Below are 16,651 nucleotides of genomic sequence, written 5' to 3' on the forward strand. Positions count from 1 at the left end.
ATTGTTTGAGTGTCCTACTCTTTAATGTCTGGCTCCTGAGAGGGGGAAAGAGGTCCCCAGCCCACTATCATTCCCTGACAGATACCTCATCCAGGGGTGGTGGGGTACAGCCACAGTGGCTGCCCCTCTTCATCTGCACTGTGATCAGATGCAGCGATCAGGCACAAAGCCCTGACATCCCAAGGACTCCCAACCCCATTCCCACAAGCTATATGCAAGTTGATCCAAGAACATGTGCACGGTCCTGCCACATGGTTAGGGGTAGGAGAAGGGAACCTGAAATTGTACAAAGAGCTGAAACTGACTGAAAGTTAATCACAATTTATTAAGTCTTCCTCTCCAGTAAAGTAAAAAGTTCCAAAACAGTTCTATTACTGGTCTTATTCTAACCATATTATTTTCTGTGACTGATCCCAAGAAAATCTGAGGTAGCAAACCAATAAAACCATGTAGTCAACAGTTTATAAAAATATATCTTTATTATTTTGATGTTCTTGCGCAATACATATACCTAGTCATATAAACATGGTCTTCCTGTTAAATATAAATTAAACACAAAAACTATAAACAAATCAGCAAAATTACTGGAAAATCCTTCCAAACCACAAATCCTTATTAAAAATGTACACAGGGATGATGAACCTGTCTTTAGACACCAAAATTAACTGCAGCCAAATGCAGACATTTAAAGAAGCAATCAAGGGCAGAGTGATATGGAAGAAAACTATGATGGGTGTCTCAGCTGCATACATAGTGAGCCAGGTCAGTCAAAGGACTCCAGTTGGCATTTCAGCAGAGTGTCATCTCTGTGCAAAAAGATCAGGGCTTGTCCTCAAGCTCAGGGTACTCTCAAAGCAACCACAGCAGAGAATGGCCAGAAGAGTGGTGGTCAGATAACTTAAAAACACGAATTCCAGATGCTCCAATGATGAGCGTGGAATATCCACTCCACCCAGAGCCATTCCCAGAGCCCTGACTTGAAGCCAGATTATTAGCAGTGACTCCAGATTAGCACATACTCTGAAAACCCATAACTACAGGGAAACTCACAACACACACAAAACCTGGAAAACCCTTGCTGAATTTCAGAATAGAAAGGTTCAACTGCTAACCCTGACAGGATCTGACAGTGAGGCTGAGGTACCTCAGGCGAGGCTGACCAGACAGGAGATACACATCTTCCGTCCGTTCTTCTCTCCTCGGGGGTGCGAATGCAGGGGACAAAGTGTCACCAGTCTCCAGCTGCCCTCTTCAGGGCTGGAGCAGCTCAAGTCTGCGGGATGGTGCCAAGAACCACACAGGCGCAAACCCCACAGAGAGCAGAGTTCAGTTCCAACAGCTTCCACTCCTTCTGAGCAAACAGGGTCAGGTTGGCATTCGGATACAGGAGGACCACCTGTGACCGCCATCAGAGACCTGTGTCTGAGCATCACGATAAGGTGGCCATTGCCACTTCCCAGCAGGCCACGCGGATGCTCATTCCCACAGTGGGGTCAGTTGCGAGGCTCCAAGGCCGTGGGGCTGCGGACCGTGGACATGAGGTGTGACTTGTAGGTTTTGCTCAGGCCTGTCATCCAGAACTTGAGCAGCTTAACGTTGTCCTCCTCAGACGCTCCAAGGATACTCAGCAGCTTCTGTGTGTCCTCTTTGGGCCGACTATCCACCTTGGTGAATTTAAAAAGGACCTTCACTTTGCTGTAGAAAATCAAAACCAAACACTCAGCTACCATAGCGCCATCAGCAGAGTTCTGGTCCTGGGGCCTAAGAGGCTTCAAGACCAACAACAGCTTGATAAGTAGAGCAGAACCGAAACAGGGGAGTCAGCACGGCACAGCAGCAGCTCAGGCCTGCCCCAGCATTTCCCACTTGCCCAGTTCTAATGCTGCTGCATCCAGACAGGGAGGTTAAAAAAACAAACATTACTTCCTGTCATGAAAGGAACTGCCTGCTCTGAAGCTTCACTGCACTATTTAAAGTCAGAACGATGTTTGGCTAATTAATTGACAAAATTACTAAGAAGGCAGGAGGGAATATAGTTATCTGCTGTCACAGAATGGGAACTATCTGATCTTTCAACTTTTTAAGTTAATTAACTATCAAAAACAACTGCTTCCTTGGAGAGCACAGAGCAGCTTGAGGCCCAGGTGCCGAGTCACCTGCTCAAGGTCACCCAGCTGGCTGCACAGGCGGCGGACTTGTAACCTCTCCCCTACTGCACCACCCCAGCGCCACGGCCTCAGCTCTTTTCTGGTTTTCCTCAGCAGGATGCCGTGGTGTTGGCACCCCAGCCCTCCCCAGAAAGCAAGACTCCAGAAGCCATGACAGCGCCTGCTTACTTCATCCACTCTTCCTTGAGGCACACGAGGCACTGGTCCACCACGTCCACGGACAGGTTCTGGTTGGTCAGAGCAGCCTCCATCTTATTCAGGATGGTGGGGCCGACTGAAGGTGGGGCAGAGGGGGTCAGCACCAGGAGAGCCTGAGTGCTGCCCCCCCACCCCCCCAGCTCATTCTGGGATGAGGCAGCCCACTCAGCCGAACTCACCTCGGTCTGCGGCTACAGGACTCCCACTGGTCACCACAAACTCGTATTTGCTGAGAGGCTGCTCACCCTCACACCCGACTGCATGGAGGCTGGAGCGAGTGGCCGTGTGTACCTCCACGACCACAGCAAACTCTGGGGCAACATAGACACACTGCTCTGTCAAGTGTGCCCCCTCACCCCATGACAAGCAAACTGGACTCTGCGGCTCCGAATCATCTCAGACCATCTCGGGAAACACTCCAGTCACCCAAGGTTAATACTTGGGCCTTTAAAATCTTCTGTCATTTGTGAACACAGTTAAGAGTTCACTTTTGACTCAAACTAACAATGCATCAAGTGATAATAACTACTGATTATGTCATATACCTCAGTTGGCTTAATATTAAACTGCTCTGTGAGAGGGGTCCTGCAAAACCCCTACTTCATAGGCAGGGAAACAGAGAATCTAAGTGACTTGCATGAGGTCACATGGCTATGGTGGTAATAACATCAAGCCAGTCTCTGAGACTAGAGCCTGTGCTCTGCATACTGCCTCCTGGACTCACAGCCCAGCCTGAGTGCTGAAGGATGGCAGCTCTGTGACCAACTGTCTGTCCAACTCACAGAATCGCCGGAGGAGCCTGGACACGCCAGGAAGTGGGGATGGGTGCCTAGCCTGATTCCCAAATGCCCCCAACTGAAAAGGGACGAAAATGAGCTTCCTGGCTCAATAAGTTTGTCCATCCAAAGGGTGGAGGTGAGCAGAGCAAAGGCCACTGTGCTGATGGGCAGCAGGGACGGGTTTACGGCAGATAAAACAGGAGACCAGAAAGAGGAAGGAAGACCACAGGGCAGAGGGGTCAGTCCAGAGGGACTCCTGAACCATCCCCAGGATGGGACATGCTCCCACTGAGAGCCACACTCCAGCAAGCTACCGCAACCATGGGCTTGTCCAGCCCAACCCACCCCCGCCTTGAAGACAGGAAACAGAGGCCAATGCCACTGGCAAAGCAAGTCCTGCAACATGGGGCCTCCTGTCTCTGAGGCCAGCAGGCGTGGTCCTCACACACAGCTGACACCCAGCCACGTGGTCTTGCTCCAAGTCCCGAGGACCAACTAGGCTTGTACCTGAGGCCAGCACGTGGGGAGGGATCTGCACGTGGGGGCTGAGGCCCAGGAAGTTGCAGCGGTAGGCCTCCTCGTACTGGCTGCTGTAGGGGACGACACGGACACAGCCCACGGGCAGCATGGTCTGCAGGGACACAACAGCCCAGGGTTGAGGAGCGCTGCCCCGGCTGCGTCCATCCCCACACCCCAGTGCACTCAGCACTCGTGCAAAGCGTCTTCCTCCCAAGGTGTCCCTGGTCTTCTGGCCCCAGGCTGTCTCCCACACAGCCCCACCCTGGCCTGCTCAGCAGGGTTAGCTCCTCCTCATTCTCCAGCTGCTTAGCTTTGTGTGTCTTCCCTCATCCCCAAAGCTTTTTGAGAGACTGATCTCGTGCCCTCAGGGCCTAGACAGAGGGCAGTGAGCACGCACCCTCAGAGCCAGACCCGGGCCATGGCACCACTACACCTGTGGGGTGCAACATGGCAGGCCCATCAAGAACGTGCCGTGCAGAGGCCCTGGGGGCTGAGGCCACCGCTGGTGTGGAGGTGGCTTCTCAGAGGGTAGGGATGGGGACACAGACAAGACGTGATCAGTCTATGAGGACAGCAGATTCCTCACAGGAAACAAAGCCACAAATCACTACCTGTTGTTTTTCTAAATATTCTGGGGCCGAGCTGTGTGTGTCTTATGGACTCAGTTCTAACCAGGGATGGGACCCAGGCCCTCGGCAGTGAAAGGGCAGATGACCCCCATATTAATAGTGGGGAATAACACAGATCTTAGATTCAGGCAACGAGTCTCTGATATGTCCTAACACCCACACCTGAAGTCCAGTTAATAAAACCCACCAGGCCAGTACTGTCTCCCCACCACCACAAGAGAAAAAACACCCTCTCACCCGAAGGACTTCGAAGGCTGAATGGACGAGGTCTGAATCTCTGCTCTTCCAGATCACCTGGTTCCCCATGAGGACGTGCCAGGCCAGTGTGCGAAAAGATGGGGCACCCAGGACCTGAAAAACACAGCATACAGCTTTCCATCCAGAAACTTTGCCTGTGGAGCAAAGGAGGCGGGTCAGGAGAGAGGAAGTCATCTACCTCCAGAGGGGGAAGGGGGAGTTGGATGACGTGCCCAAGGACAGGAAGGGGCAGGGGGACCTCTCTACATTCACACCTGAAAGCCTGACCCCAAAGCTCTTGCAAACTTCAACATCTTTCCCCCAATTTTACTCTTAAAAACTTAAAGCTGTTCATTCTAAGCTTTCTGCAACATGCCTTCTCTCTCTACACACTTAACTATGGCTCAACCACTCAAAAGCAAACCAAGGTTGTGACTCTTCAGCACCAAGGAAGAGCAGGCTCTCCACACCGGCTCACCCAGGGCTGCCCTGTTCAGTGTGGATCCACGTCCAGAGCACACCTCCACCCCTCCTCCTGGGAGTGAGACTCCCTGATCTATCCTGTCTCTGTTGTCGTTCAGTTGCTCAGTTGTGTCTCTTTGCGACTCCATGGATCACAGCCCGCCAGGCCCCTCTGTCCATGGGGTTTTCCAGGCAAGAATACTGGAGTGGGTTGCCATTTTCTTCTCCAGGGGATCTTCCTGACCCAGGGATGGAACCTGCATCTACTGCATCTCCTGCTGCTGAGCCACCTGAGAAGCCCATCTTATCTTTTTCCTGCTTTAATCAACTGATTAACCTTGTGGCACTGACATTTTGCCGACAAAAGGCCGCCAAAGAATTGATGCTTTTGAACTGTGGTGCTGGAGAAGACCCTTGAGAGTCCCTTGGACAGCAAGGAGAACAAACCAGTCAATCCTAAAGGAAATCAACCCTGAATATTCATTGGAAGGAATGATGTTGGAAAAGATTGAACGCACGAGGAGAAGGGGACGAAAGAGGACAAAATGGTTGGATGGCGTCACCAACTCAATGGACATGAGTTTGAGCAAACTCCAGGAGATGGTGAGGGAAAGGGAAACCTGGCGTGCTGAAGTCCATGGGTTGCAAAGAGCTGGACACAACGGAGTGACTGAACAGCAACTCACAGTTTCGAAGAGCTCATCCTGTTACCCAATACCACCCGCCCCTGAGGACCCGCCTCCAGGACCCACCCCTGGGAGAACCCCAGACCCCTCCCAACTGTCACCCACAGAAACAATCAGCATGGCCCGCAGCCTAGTCAAGGACAAGCTGAGTGAACGGTTTTTACCCTGAAGTCCCACAGAGAACCTGTTGTTAATCAGGCTTTACTTAATTTTCCAAAAAACAAATCACTGTCTTCTGACAGAATTCATGCTCAACATAAAAAGAGAGAGTCTAAGAAGGAACTGTCGGCCTCTGTGACCCAGTAGCCCCTCCCCCAGTACCCCCAGTGATCATGTCCCACCCCTACCCCCACTGCCGCGCAGGCTCCCTCTTATACTGAATGACAAGCCCTTGTTTGAATGCAATTACTTGAGTCAGACATTCAGATTTTTTGATTCTTTGTAAGACTGCCCACTGTTTTCAATCTACAAAGCATCCGTGCTGCATGCAAATCAACAATGTTGTTCAACTCCTTTAGAAGGTTCCAGAACCACAAGATTCAAGACTCACAAAAAGCCGACTGCTGGGCCTTTCTTTAAAAACAACCCCTCCATCTTCACTGAGCCTAGGGCTCAGACACCCCAGATGCCCACTGTCATCTACAGTCACCCACTGAGAAGGTTCCTGGTCACGCCTGAGTACGGCAGCCTGAAGGACAAGGTGTGCCGGGTGGAGATGAGCCAGAAGCAGAGGCAGGGGCTCTGGTCCCAGTGTCTGACCCCTCTATCCCCTCCCCGTCCCCCGCCACCACCTACCTGCCTCATGTGCCGAAGTGATTTGAACACGGAGAGCTTCCGTGGCTGCCAAGCTCCACAGTCTGAGAGCAAGGAAGACTCCGCTGGGCCCTTGGTCAGCTCCCGCCCCTCTGCCCCCTCTGGCAGGGCAGGGCCTTTCTCCTCCTCTTCAGCCTCAGAGTTGTCCCAGCTTTCTGATTCCTCTTCCAACTCTGCAAAACGGATGACAACTAAAGTTCCGCAGCACACAGCTCTGGGTTCCTTTACTTCCTGGATGTCACATGACCACTTCAGCCCAAGGCACCTTGTGGTTAAACCGACCAGAAGGCTACTGACTTCGCGTTCAGGCCAGTTGGCTACACTACTTGCTGCCTCTGGAGCCCTGGGGGGCTGGGAGTGATCAGTCTGCGTTCTATCCACGGCTGGTGGAAGAAGTCGAGCCAAGGCTGAGCAAAGCACGCAGGCGCTACCCTGAGGGCTCCACACGTCCTGCCCTGAAGTCAGCACCGTTCTCCTCGCCTTACAGAAAGGAAGTGCTTGTCATCTCAGCTCACCTCACATCAGTCCCACGAATGCAGTACCCTCACTCCCTGTCTCGCACGAGGGGGCAGTGCCTGGGCAACACAGAACATACATGCGTCCCAGAGCCAGACCTGAAGGCACATCTGTCTGACTCCAGCCTGTGCGCTGAATCCCTACACTCACCTTTTTGACAAAAATATAACCCAAGACGTGACAGTGAACCCTGCACACCTGCACCTCTCTCAACACTCTCGGCTCTCTAAGTAAAGAGACCTCACCAACAGACTGCCCTTGCCCTCTTCACCAGCCAAAAAATGCATAATCACTGTGATCAGTGGTCCACGGTTGACTGCACCGTGAGAGTACCATGGTGGAGCGCAATCCAGCGCCTCGCCCTTGCAGGGAAGCCTCTTCAGATGCAAGTCACCTGATGACAGGAACAACCTCGAAACAGCTCCAGCTTGTTAAGGTCACGCATTTCCAAGAAGCAGCTCATCAAGCACATCATGAGTCTTGTTCACCCCACATTGCTACATCACTGATAATCCAATCATCTCCAAAAGAAACGTGGACTCTCAGACCCCCGGGTGGTTACCCAGACGTGGAGAGCTGACCACAGACCTGAGGAAGGGGGCCCAGACACCAGGCTGGGGAGCCACTGCTCTGGTGAAACCCTCGGGTCCTGTGAAGCACAGCACTCTACTGTTACAGAGCAGAGCAGGGAGTGGGCCCCCGTCCAGAGAGGCGAGCAGGTTGAGAGCCTCGCTCACCTGCCCCCCCGCCCTGGGGGTCAAGGCAGCAACAGCCCTGGGGGTCAAGGCAGGCCTCTCCAACCTGCCTGGACAGACTCTCATGGGACCATAAAGGAAGATAAGACAGGAAACCCCAATAAAACCATGAAGAGAAAAGGGCCAGTTTCTGTTCCCAGGGTGTCCTCCATCAGCCCTCTGCCAGGATGGAGGGATGGACTGAGCACAGGGCAACTCCACAGCCATCCCACAGGCTCCCAGCACGAGCACCTTCCTGCTCACCTGCAAGCTGCTCCATTTGGACCAAGGTGTCCTCAGTGGGTGCGCCTTCCAGGAGCTTCTCAGTCAGCCGGCTGCCGCATGCTTTCAGGAGCCTGAGAACAGAGCACCATGAAATGTTCTTGCCAAAAGAAAAATAGGACTTGAGACCGAAAGACCCTGCTGATCTGACTACCAGGTAACAGAACACTCGGGCATAAGGACGCAGCTGAGCACTGCCCAGTGGCGATCAGCCAGGGGTCCAGGGGTCCCCTGACAGAGACCCAGCAGCACCTGCGCCCGTGGCGGTACGGCCCCCACACCAGGTCAAGCCTGAGGCAGCACAGGACAGCAAGCGTGGATGGGGCTGGAGGAAGCTACAGAAGGAGTCTGCTTTGTGGGATGTGATAATTTAATGGCTGAGGCATACAACTAAGATTTGCCTTAAAAAACATTCTAGAATAAAAAAGTGAGGGAACAGATGAAAAAGCATTAAGATACTGATAACTGCTAAAGCAAGACGGCAAGGGTATGTGGTGCTTATTACATGTTGGGTCGGTCTGAAAATTTCCGTAATTGATTTTTAAAAGACAGAACACTTGGCTGGGGAGACATATTTCTGCCTTAGTTTGCAGGTTCTCAGGAGCTGCACTCAAAGATTTCCATGTGAGGACATGGCTTAGGTGACGCTGCACAGGAATGAGAACCTGGGGTGTTTGGAAGGAACATACCCTGCAGGGGAGGAACAGAAACAGTCTGTGGCGGGGGGACAGACTTGTAGCAGTTTCCAGGTTGTCCACAAGTCTGTCCCTACTCTTCCCTCCACATGGTGGAGACTGAGCCTCCCACCTGCCTCAGGTGGGCCCCTCTAATGACAGCAGGTGAAGGCAGGTCTGAGGCCACTGAGGCCTGGGCATAAGGGCCGCTGAGCCCTTCTCACTCCCCCAGGTCACTGGCACAACCACGGTGAAGGGCTGAGGCTGCCCACCCACGGCTGGACCAACCTGCTAGCCCCAAGAGGGAGCCAGCTTCAGAGGACAGAAGCTCCTCCTGAGACCAAAGCAGCCCAGGTCAACTCCCTCCAAATCCTGATCCGCAACAGTCTAGCAGTTTAAGCACTCATTGCTGTCCCAGGAGAGGAGAGACCACTGGCCTTGACCTGGGGTCAACACCCGAAAAGTAGCACCTTCTCAGCGACCTCTGCGTGCTCAGGGCCAAGGACAACTGGACCAAGCTCAGGCTCACAAGCCACACACAGATGCGCCCAGTGACGGTCCCCCAACCTAGGCACAGTCCGGCCAACACCCTAGCAGTTGCGAGAAAACCGAGTCTGGTTACCAAGCAAAGGAGGTGTGCAGGCAGGCCCACAGGCTATCATCGTTGGTCAAGGATGTCAGCGAGCGGGCAGCGTTGCCATTCCTCTGGTGCAGGAACGGGGTGAACGCTGTGTTCATTCTCTGGGCACGCTGCGGACACCCGAACTGCTCCGCTTCAAACACCTGAGCCACAGAGGGAGGGGATGGCCCTTCAGGACAATCCCAGCTGGCAGCCCAGGCCCCTCTGCTCTCTGGACCCAGAGGAAAGATGGGGCTGCCATTCCCACCCAGCAGGGTACTCTGTCCCCATGCAGTCAGAAGCCACCTGAGGAAAGCGTCAGTTAAGAATTTCTCCCGCAGCCTCCCCGCTCAAGGTGGCCATGAGGCTGCTCTCCCAGTGCTCTTGGCTCCCTCTCCAGGCACAGGGGCTTCCACTGCTCAGACCCTGTCCAGTGGGGACACGCAACCACCCCCCACAAGGAGAGGAGCCAGGCCTCCAGGCCTACGTGCCCCCTGAGTAGGCACCTATGAGCAGCAGGCCTCCACAGCTGCCACCCCACACACCAGGCTGACACCGTGAGCAGACCCATCGCCTGAACTGAACACAGATCATCAACAAGCCGCTGGGGTTTAGGGACTGCTACCAAAGCACCACCAGCCTGTCCCCCCAGGTGGCCCTTGACATCCAGGTAGAATGTGGGTCTGCCACACTATTAGTGGACAGGCTTCTGAAACGATGGTGAGAGGAAGCAAAGATGAGCAGGGATCACGCCAGAGTGGCTAACTGCAGTTATGACAGAGCCGAACAAGAACCAGGGCAGCAGGACTCGAGAGAGACAGGCTGGCCTCCAGCTTGTGGCCGCAACTCCGACCATGCAGTGGTCAGGACCCCGAGGCAGGCACACCGCCCCACTCCTGTTCCCTCCGCGTGGAGCGCTCCCAACCCGCCCCCACGACCCAGCCTCCTGGCCACCTTGAGTGCCTTGCCCTGGAGCTCGTCGATGATCCCGCGGATCTTGCCCAGCAGGAAGGGCCAGGAGTTGATGAGGTAGATGCGGTCCATCATGATGGCAATGATGCTGTACCAGCGCTGGAAGCCCCGGGCCAAGCTGTCCTTGATGAAGAACGTGTGGCTGAACACGAAGCCATGCTGCTCGTCCCCAAAGAAGATGGGGCCCTCGCGGCCAGGGCAGACCTGGGACATAAGGACAGCGCTACAGGACACCACCCTCTATACACAGGTGACTCCTGCTCAAACAGTTCTTCCTGCACTAACGAACCAACACTGATTACAAGAAAAGTGGGAAAGGAGGATGAGAGAGGAAGTGTCCGCTTCTATCTCTCCTGTGATCAAACTCCCCAAGGAGAACATTCATTACTGTGGAACGCAAGGGCCAGTGGATTCCTTAATTTCTTTCTACCTTGAGTCATATATAACTCCTGTACAAATATATAATCTACCCCAGGCTCAAACTTGCCAACATCACTCATCTGGAACATACTGGAGGGAGGACAAGCCTCAAGAGTCTGAAAGTGGGTACAGTGACAGGAAGCATGAGAGAATAAACTACAAATTCTCTGTGACAGAGACATACATGCTAAGACTGAATACAACAGCAGCAGTCACATGTCTTAGAAACACCCTGACTCACTCCCTGGTCAACTCAGAGAGCATGTGATGGGCACTGAAGCTGTGACATGGTGGTGACATCTGACGGGAGCAACATGGCCTACACACACTCTACACATGAGCAGTACATCTAGGAAGAACAAACAATGCAGGTCCGGTGCTTACAAGGGTGAGCTAGCAACCAGCCAGGGTGCCCTGTAGCTTACTCTGGAGGCCTGCCTGCCTGTGCTCTTCATGACAGGACTGCTGGCTGCCTGCCTGCCCATGACCAACACTGATGCTGCCCAGGCTGGAGTGTGTGGGAATGACTCCTCAGAGGGCCCAGGTCACGGGCGCTCACCTCACAGCTCAGGCTCCGCACACAGGCCTGGCGGACGATGCTGAAGAGCTGGGGGTGGTTGGGGTGCTGATGACTGACATACTTGATCGAGGTCTCCTTGTCATGGCTGATGTAGCCGGGGTGCCCTGCAGCAAGTGACCGGCAGCCCTGCTCACGAGAAACAAAAGAAAACCAGTTAGCCAGGAAGCAAGCAACACACATTCTTCCCCTTGTGCGAATCTCAAGCAAAAGAATCTACTACTGTAAAAAACAACTGGCTCCTAGAGTTACACCTGGCTGAGGAGCTCCGTTTCCTGAACAGGAAAACCTGGACGGGGGCCTCACAGAGGTCACTGGGTCTAGTCTACCACACGCCCACAGCAGGAGTCCTGGGGAGCTCAGTACCCACCACTCATCTAACTCGAGGTGCAAACCCAAGACAGTCACCACAAGCACCCCCACCTTCGAGACAGCAAAACAGGCTCGGAGCGGCTCACACAGCCTGTGCTGGCCTCCACTCTGATCTGGGCACAACACTGGGCAGGGCCTCAGGAGGTAGCCACACTCTGACGCTCAGACCCTCTGCCATGGAAGTGGGCTGGACCAGCGACCATGGCTGCTGCCCCTCTGAAGCCACAGTCATGTTTGGTGCCGAGGCTGTGCGTCCCCAAGGCAAGCCCTCCCCGTGTGATGTAGGACCCTCCCAAGCTGTTCTAGCTCAAGAACCCTCCCCCATGATCCCACTGCCCAGGTCCCCCTCCTGCCTGCCTCCCTGTCACAGGTGTCACCTGCTCACAGCAAAGGCCCCTCCCCACCTCTGCTCCCTCCCTCTCGACCCCTCACAATCAATCAACCTCAAGCTCGCTGACTGCTTCCCAGCAAACCCAAACTAACATGGCTAGATTTCTGTTCACCCTGCATGGCAGGTCCACCACCACCCAATTTCCAGTCCAAACCCAGGGCCTGCATGTGAAGAATCAGCCTGGTTCAGGGACCTGATCTCTATCACCCAGGGCTCAGGAGGCAGGCAGGGTGCTTGAGAGGAGGACACCCGGCTGAGGGGACAGGAGAGGAGGTCGGCAGCGCGTGAGCACTGTGCAGAGGGGAGGCCGGAAAGGCAGACTCTGTGATGGTGGCAAGCACCTGCTGGCCCAGAGGGACTGACTGGAAAGAGCAAGAGCTGGCATGAGAGGAAAGAACCACAGGGAAGAGAGGCAGCAAGCACAACCCAAGAGCCCAGAGCTGTGAGGTCACTTCCCTGACCAGGAGGTCAAGCCCAAGCCCCTGCAGAGAAGAAACGCCCCTCGACCCCGCCCCCAGGGCCCCAAGAGACACTGGCCTCACACATGTCCGACTTCTTGGGCCCCGGGCTGCTGGACTCCGCGCTGGCACCTTCCGCTGGGCTGTGCGCACGGATGCGACTGCTCATCTGGATGCCGCCCTCCTCCTCGTCCGCAGGCTCGCCCCGGCCGGGGCCATCCCCACTACCGGCCCCCTGTGGCAGCGGGGCGTGCAGGACCTCTGTGCAGAAGAGCGTGCGGGGGCCATGCAGCTCACAGAAGTGACAGAGCGCGACAATGGCGTTCATGGTGCCCTAGAGATGGTGCTGGGCTGTGGGGAGAGGAGAGAAATGCCTTAGATGGCCCCAGAACCCACCCACTCCAGGGCCCGGAGACCGGAGGGCTGTCCCTGCCCAGTCAGGTCATGAGCCGGGCAGCACTGCTAAGCTCCCAGTCTGGACCAGCATGGCATCGCATGCAGAGATGCAAAACAGACACCGTCCCTGCCACGTGGAGTGAGGACAAACAAGACACACAGAACTTGGGATCACACAGAAACCCTTCAGTCAGGACTGTGATGGCAGGGCTCATGGGGACAAGGAGTGACAGTGCCTTGGGGCATCTGTTCCATGAATAGCCGTGGGGCAGCTCCAATGCCAGGCAGCGTTGCAGGTGCCATGATGCTGCCTCATGGAGCTCACCTCCCAGGAGGGGAGGGGAAGGAGGGCTACTGCTTCCTCTCATGTGGTGACAGAGTCAGGGAGACAAGGACAGGAGTCAAGGGCAGAGAAGTCCTGGAGGAGGCGGGATGTGATTTCAGACAAAAGGGCTCCTGATTGAGAGCTGAAGGAGCACAGGGCACCACAAGGGCTGAGGAGGAGGCGTGAAGGAGTATGAATGTTCACAGAGCTGGGGGTGAGGGCAGAAGTCAAGCGGGGGGTGGGTTTTAGGGCCACAATAAGACCCCGAACTATCTTTCGGAGATTAGAGAACCTGTGGGAATTCTGATGAGAAATACAATAAATTTGAATGTTACTTTAAAAGATCATTTTGGCTGCTATTCCAGGTAGACACAAGGAAGCCAGCTGGCCTGGGCCAAGCTGGGGAGGGGAAGGTGGTGAGGACAGTCCAAGCGTGACTGTACCCCAAGGAGAAAAGTAGACGCTGCTCATGGGTGGGTTGTGGAGCACGAGGAAGGAAGCAGGGACGTGGGGGCTGGGAGCAGAGAGCAGTGCTGAGGGGAGCCCCCAGTGGAGAAGATGAGGACAGGCTGGCCATAGGGGGGTGGTGGCGCTGAGTGGGGCAGTCAGGGCTGAGGGGCCCTGGGCCTCTAGAACTTAGATGTGGGAGGGAGGAAGAGCTGGTCAAGGTGACAGAGAATGACAGGCAGCGAGGCAAAGTGCACGATCACTCCAGGGACCACAGAGCAAAATCCAAGTCATGAGGGAAGTAGAGTCCTGGAAGGGTCAGGAGGCAGGGTGGTTTGGGCACCAAGAAGGTGGAGATGGCAGGTGGGGGTGCAGACACAAGTGTCCTCTGCTTGGGAAAACCATAAAGGTGGGGGGGGGGGTGGTATCCACTAGGCTGCAACAGTACTGGAGGTACAGAGGTGAGATGGTAACCGCCCAGCAGACCTGACACGTGTCACACAGCAGGGTCTGGAAGGCAGGCTAAAATGGGAACAGTCTGTGTTTACCACATCAGTAAAGTGTTGTCAACCATCCAGCTGTCACTGCACTGGAGCGTGAGGGTCACAGCAGAAGCGGCAGAGTCAACCTAAAAGAGACACCTGAGGACCAGACAGGAGGAGGGGTGGCTGGAAGGCACAGCAAGTCAGAGTATGGGGGTGGGTGCATCCTAGAGGAAGGTGGGCAGTGGGAGAGAAGATAGTTTAAGATAAGAGGGCACTTAGCTGGAAGACCTTGAGTTCCATGGAGATTCTGGAGAGCAGGACGGAGAGGCAGGGCTGGGGAGAAAGGTCCCAAACACCCCCCGCCCCAAGACCTCCACTGGCTCACTGACCATCCTAAGTGCTCACACCCACCCATCACTCTCTCCCCGCTTTAGTTTACTGGATCATACACTGTGTCTCATCTTCAGCAGTTCCTTGCACACAGCGGGCACCAAGTTAACACGTGTTAAATAAATAAGTGAATTTAGGAGTTGCCTGGAGAGAGGACAGTTGTTGCCACAGAAAGTGGAACACTTGTGGAAGGTGTCCACATGAATCTCTATACTTATCAGGACTACATGGCCACCATCCCACCTAGTCGACAGATAGGAGGGACATTTGCACATGAATTGGGCCGGGCAACACCATCATACCTCAGCTTCAAGACCTGCTGTTTTCTAAGCAAGGAAAAGTATCAGAGCCAATTCTAAGAGCAGTGGGCATGGAAAAAAAGTAATTAAGCTGCCTACAGCCAACCTCAAATGAGAACATGAAAGAGGACGTGGGGACCCCACAGCTCTCAGTGCTTCAGTAGAGGCTCGCCTTGTAAGCAGCACCGCATAGAATGTTGATGATGCAAACAGAGTCCACGGCAAAGTCTGATCCCTTGTGACACAAGTATATGTTTAAATGTTCTTGTAAAGTTTAAGATATTTAAGTATATAAAGTCGTCATCCTTCCTACTATTGGTTACACATCATGCCCATTTAACCCTTCAGACGACAGCCCAGCCTGTGGGCAGAGGTGATGCTGCTAAGCTTCTTCTGAGCATCCAGGATCAAACTGTCAGGCTACTCTGACTTTTTCTGAGTGACACTCACTCCTGTCTGACAGGACTTCTGACTTCTCGGATCACAGCCGAGATAAAACAGCTCCTCAGCCGCGCACCCACAGACTCAAGAAAACCTCTCTCCAGCCCCGAGTAGCCAGGTGACGTCCAATGGGTCCAAATACCTCTCTCAGCACCAGCCTAAAGCTGAGCGCCACTGGCCTGGGAGGGAACCACGGCCCCAGGCACCCTACCTCGGGCAGCGTGAAGTTGGGTCTCCAACTCCAATCTCTACTGGATGCCCCCCAGTCATTACTCCCCAGCCAGCTTTCCAGAAGCCAAGGAAGAAGCAGAAACCCTCCCCCGCCGGAGACGCTCCTCAACACGGCACCTCGTCGGGCAAGGGTCCCGTCCACGCCCTCTCCCACCGCGAGAGGAACGTGAGCACCCCTCCAGCGGGGCACCCCGGCCGGGTCCCCCCGCCCCTGCAATCCGGACGGCGGCCTGGCCTCCGGTACCAGGGACGGGCGTGGGACCCTCGAGGACACTCAACCACTAGTGACTTGGCGCCTGAGCACGTCCACCCCGAGGGTCCCCGCGCTGGGGACCCAGTGCCGCCGGCCGCCGCGACCCACCCCTTCCGCGAGGAGACCGCGCCCGACCTCACCCGCCAAGCTGGGGGCCTCCTCAGGTCCAGGCCGCCGCACCCCGCCTCCGGCCCGACCTCCCCGCCAGCGGGATCACCCCCTCGCCCGGAACAGCGTCCCTACTAACCCGACAGGCTGCGGCGCCGCCCCTGCTTCGAGCCCTCCGCCGCACCGCCCTTCTCGGATCTCCGCCCCCCCGCACCCGGGCTGCCCCCACCAAGTCCCCTCACAAGGGGCCGCGCCCGCCTCAGGGCGCGTGACTCCGTCGGGCCGTACCACCGCCTGGGGCCGCGGAGGGGGAGCCGGCCCGTCGACGCCCCCGTACCCGAGGCGCGCGGAGCTCGGCCAGACCCGCATCCTGGGAAGGCCGCACGGGTCCGGGAGCTCCGAAATCCGGTGGGACCCTGGAACTGTTGCCAGACCCGCCCTCTCCACCGCCCAGCCCGCGCCCCCACCGAGAAGCCCGGAGTGGTCGCGCCCGCGCGGGCGTGGGGGAGGGGGCCGCGGGGAGGTGGAGGAAGCCATTCCAGGAGAGGGGAGGATGCATTAATTTAAGGAGCATTTTTTAAAGAGAATTGAGGAAAAGTAGATCCATTCTAGGACTCCCGGCACATACCGAAGGAAGAGAGAAAGAGGACGTCGCGAATATATAGGATGCTGTAATTTCTTTTGGTTTTACCATTTTCATTAAATTTCCGATGGAACCAGTGTTCGGTGGAGCGCGCGGGCCCGGGGCGGGGCAGGAGGCGGCCACCGGA

The 16,651-nt window shown here is 55.4% G+C and overlaps 1 protein-coding gene across 7 annotated transcripts; it reads right to left on the reverse strand.

The window, feature by feature from the left end:
* Nucleotides 1-460: 460 nt before the first annotated feature.
* FLCN (folliculin) lies at nucleotides 461-16,651 on the reverse strand. Of its 7 annotated transcripts, none has more exons than XM_065909318.1 (12): nucleotides 16,510-16,651; nucleotides 12,586-12,857; nucleotides 11,268-11,414; nucleotides 10,271-10,492; nucleotides 9,320-9,480; nucleotides 8,006-8,097; nucleotides 6,474-6,664; nucleotides 4,531-4,644; nucleotides 3,653-3,776; nucleotides 2,546-2,677; nucleotides 2,337-2,442; nucleotides 461-1,695 (listed from the first exon to the last, which is right to left on the reverse strand). In XM_065909318.1, the coding sequence occupies exons 2-12, from the start codon at nucleotides 12,832-12,834 to the stop codon at nucleotides 1,494-1,496; spliced, it is 1,740 nt and encodes a 579-aa protein (XP_065765390.1). In that variant the 5' UTR covers nucleotides 12,835-12,857; nucleotides 16,510-16,651; the 3' UTR covers nucleotides 461-1,493. The 7 variants fall into 7 exon arrangements, with proteins under 7 accessions (XP_065765390.1, XP_065765393.1, XP_065765394.1 ...); XM_065909321.1 differs by having other exon boundaries at nucleotides 16,573-16,629; XM_065909322.1 differs by lacking the exon at nucleotides 16,510-16,651 and adding an exon at nucleotides 16,219-16,238.

This window comes from Muntiacus reevesi, chromosome 18 (genome assembly GCF_963930625.1).
Source record: "Muntiacus reevesi chromosome 18, mMunRee1.1, whole genome shotgun sequence".
In the NCBI taxonomy this organism is placed as follows: Eukaryota; Metazoa; Chordata; class Mammalia; order Artiodactyla; family Cervidae; genus Muntiacus; species Muntiacus reevesi.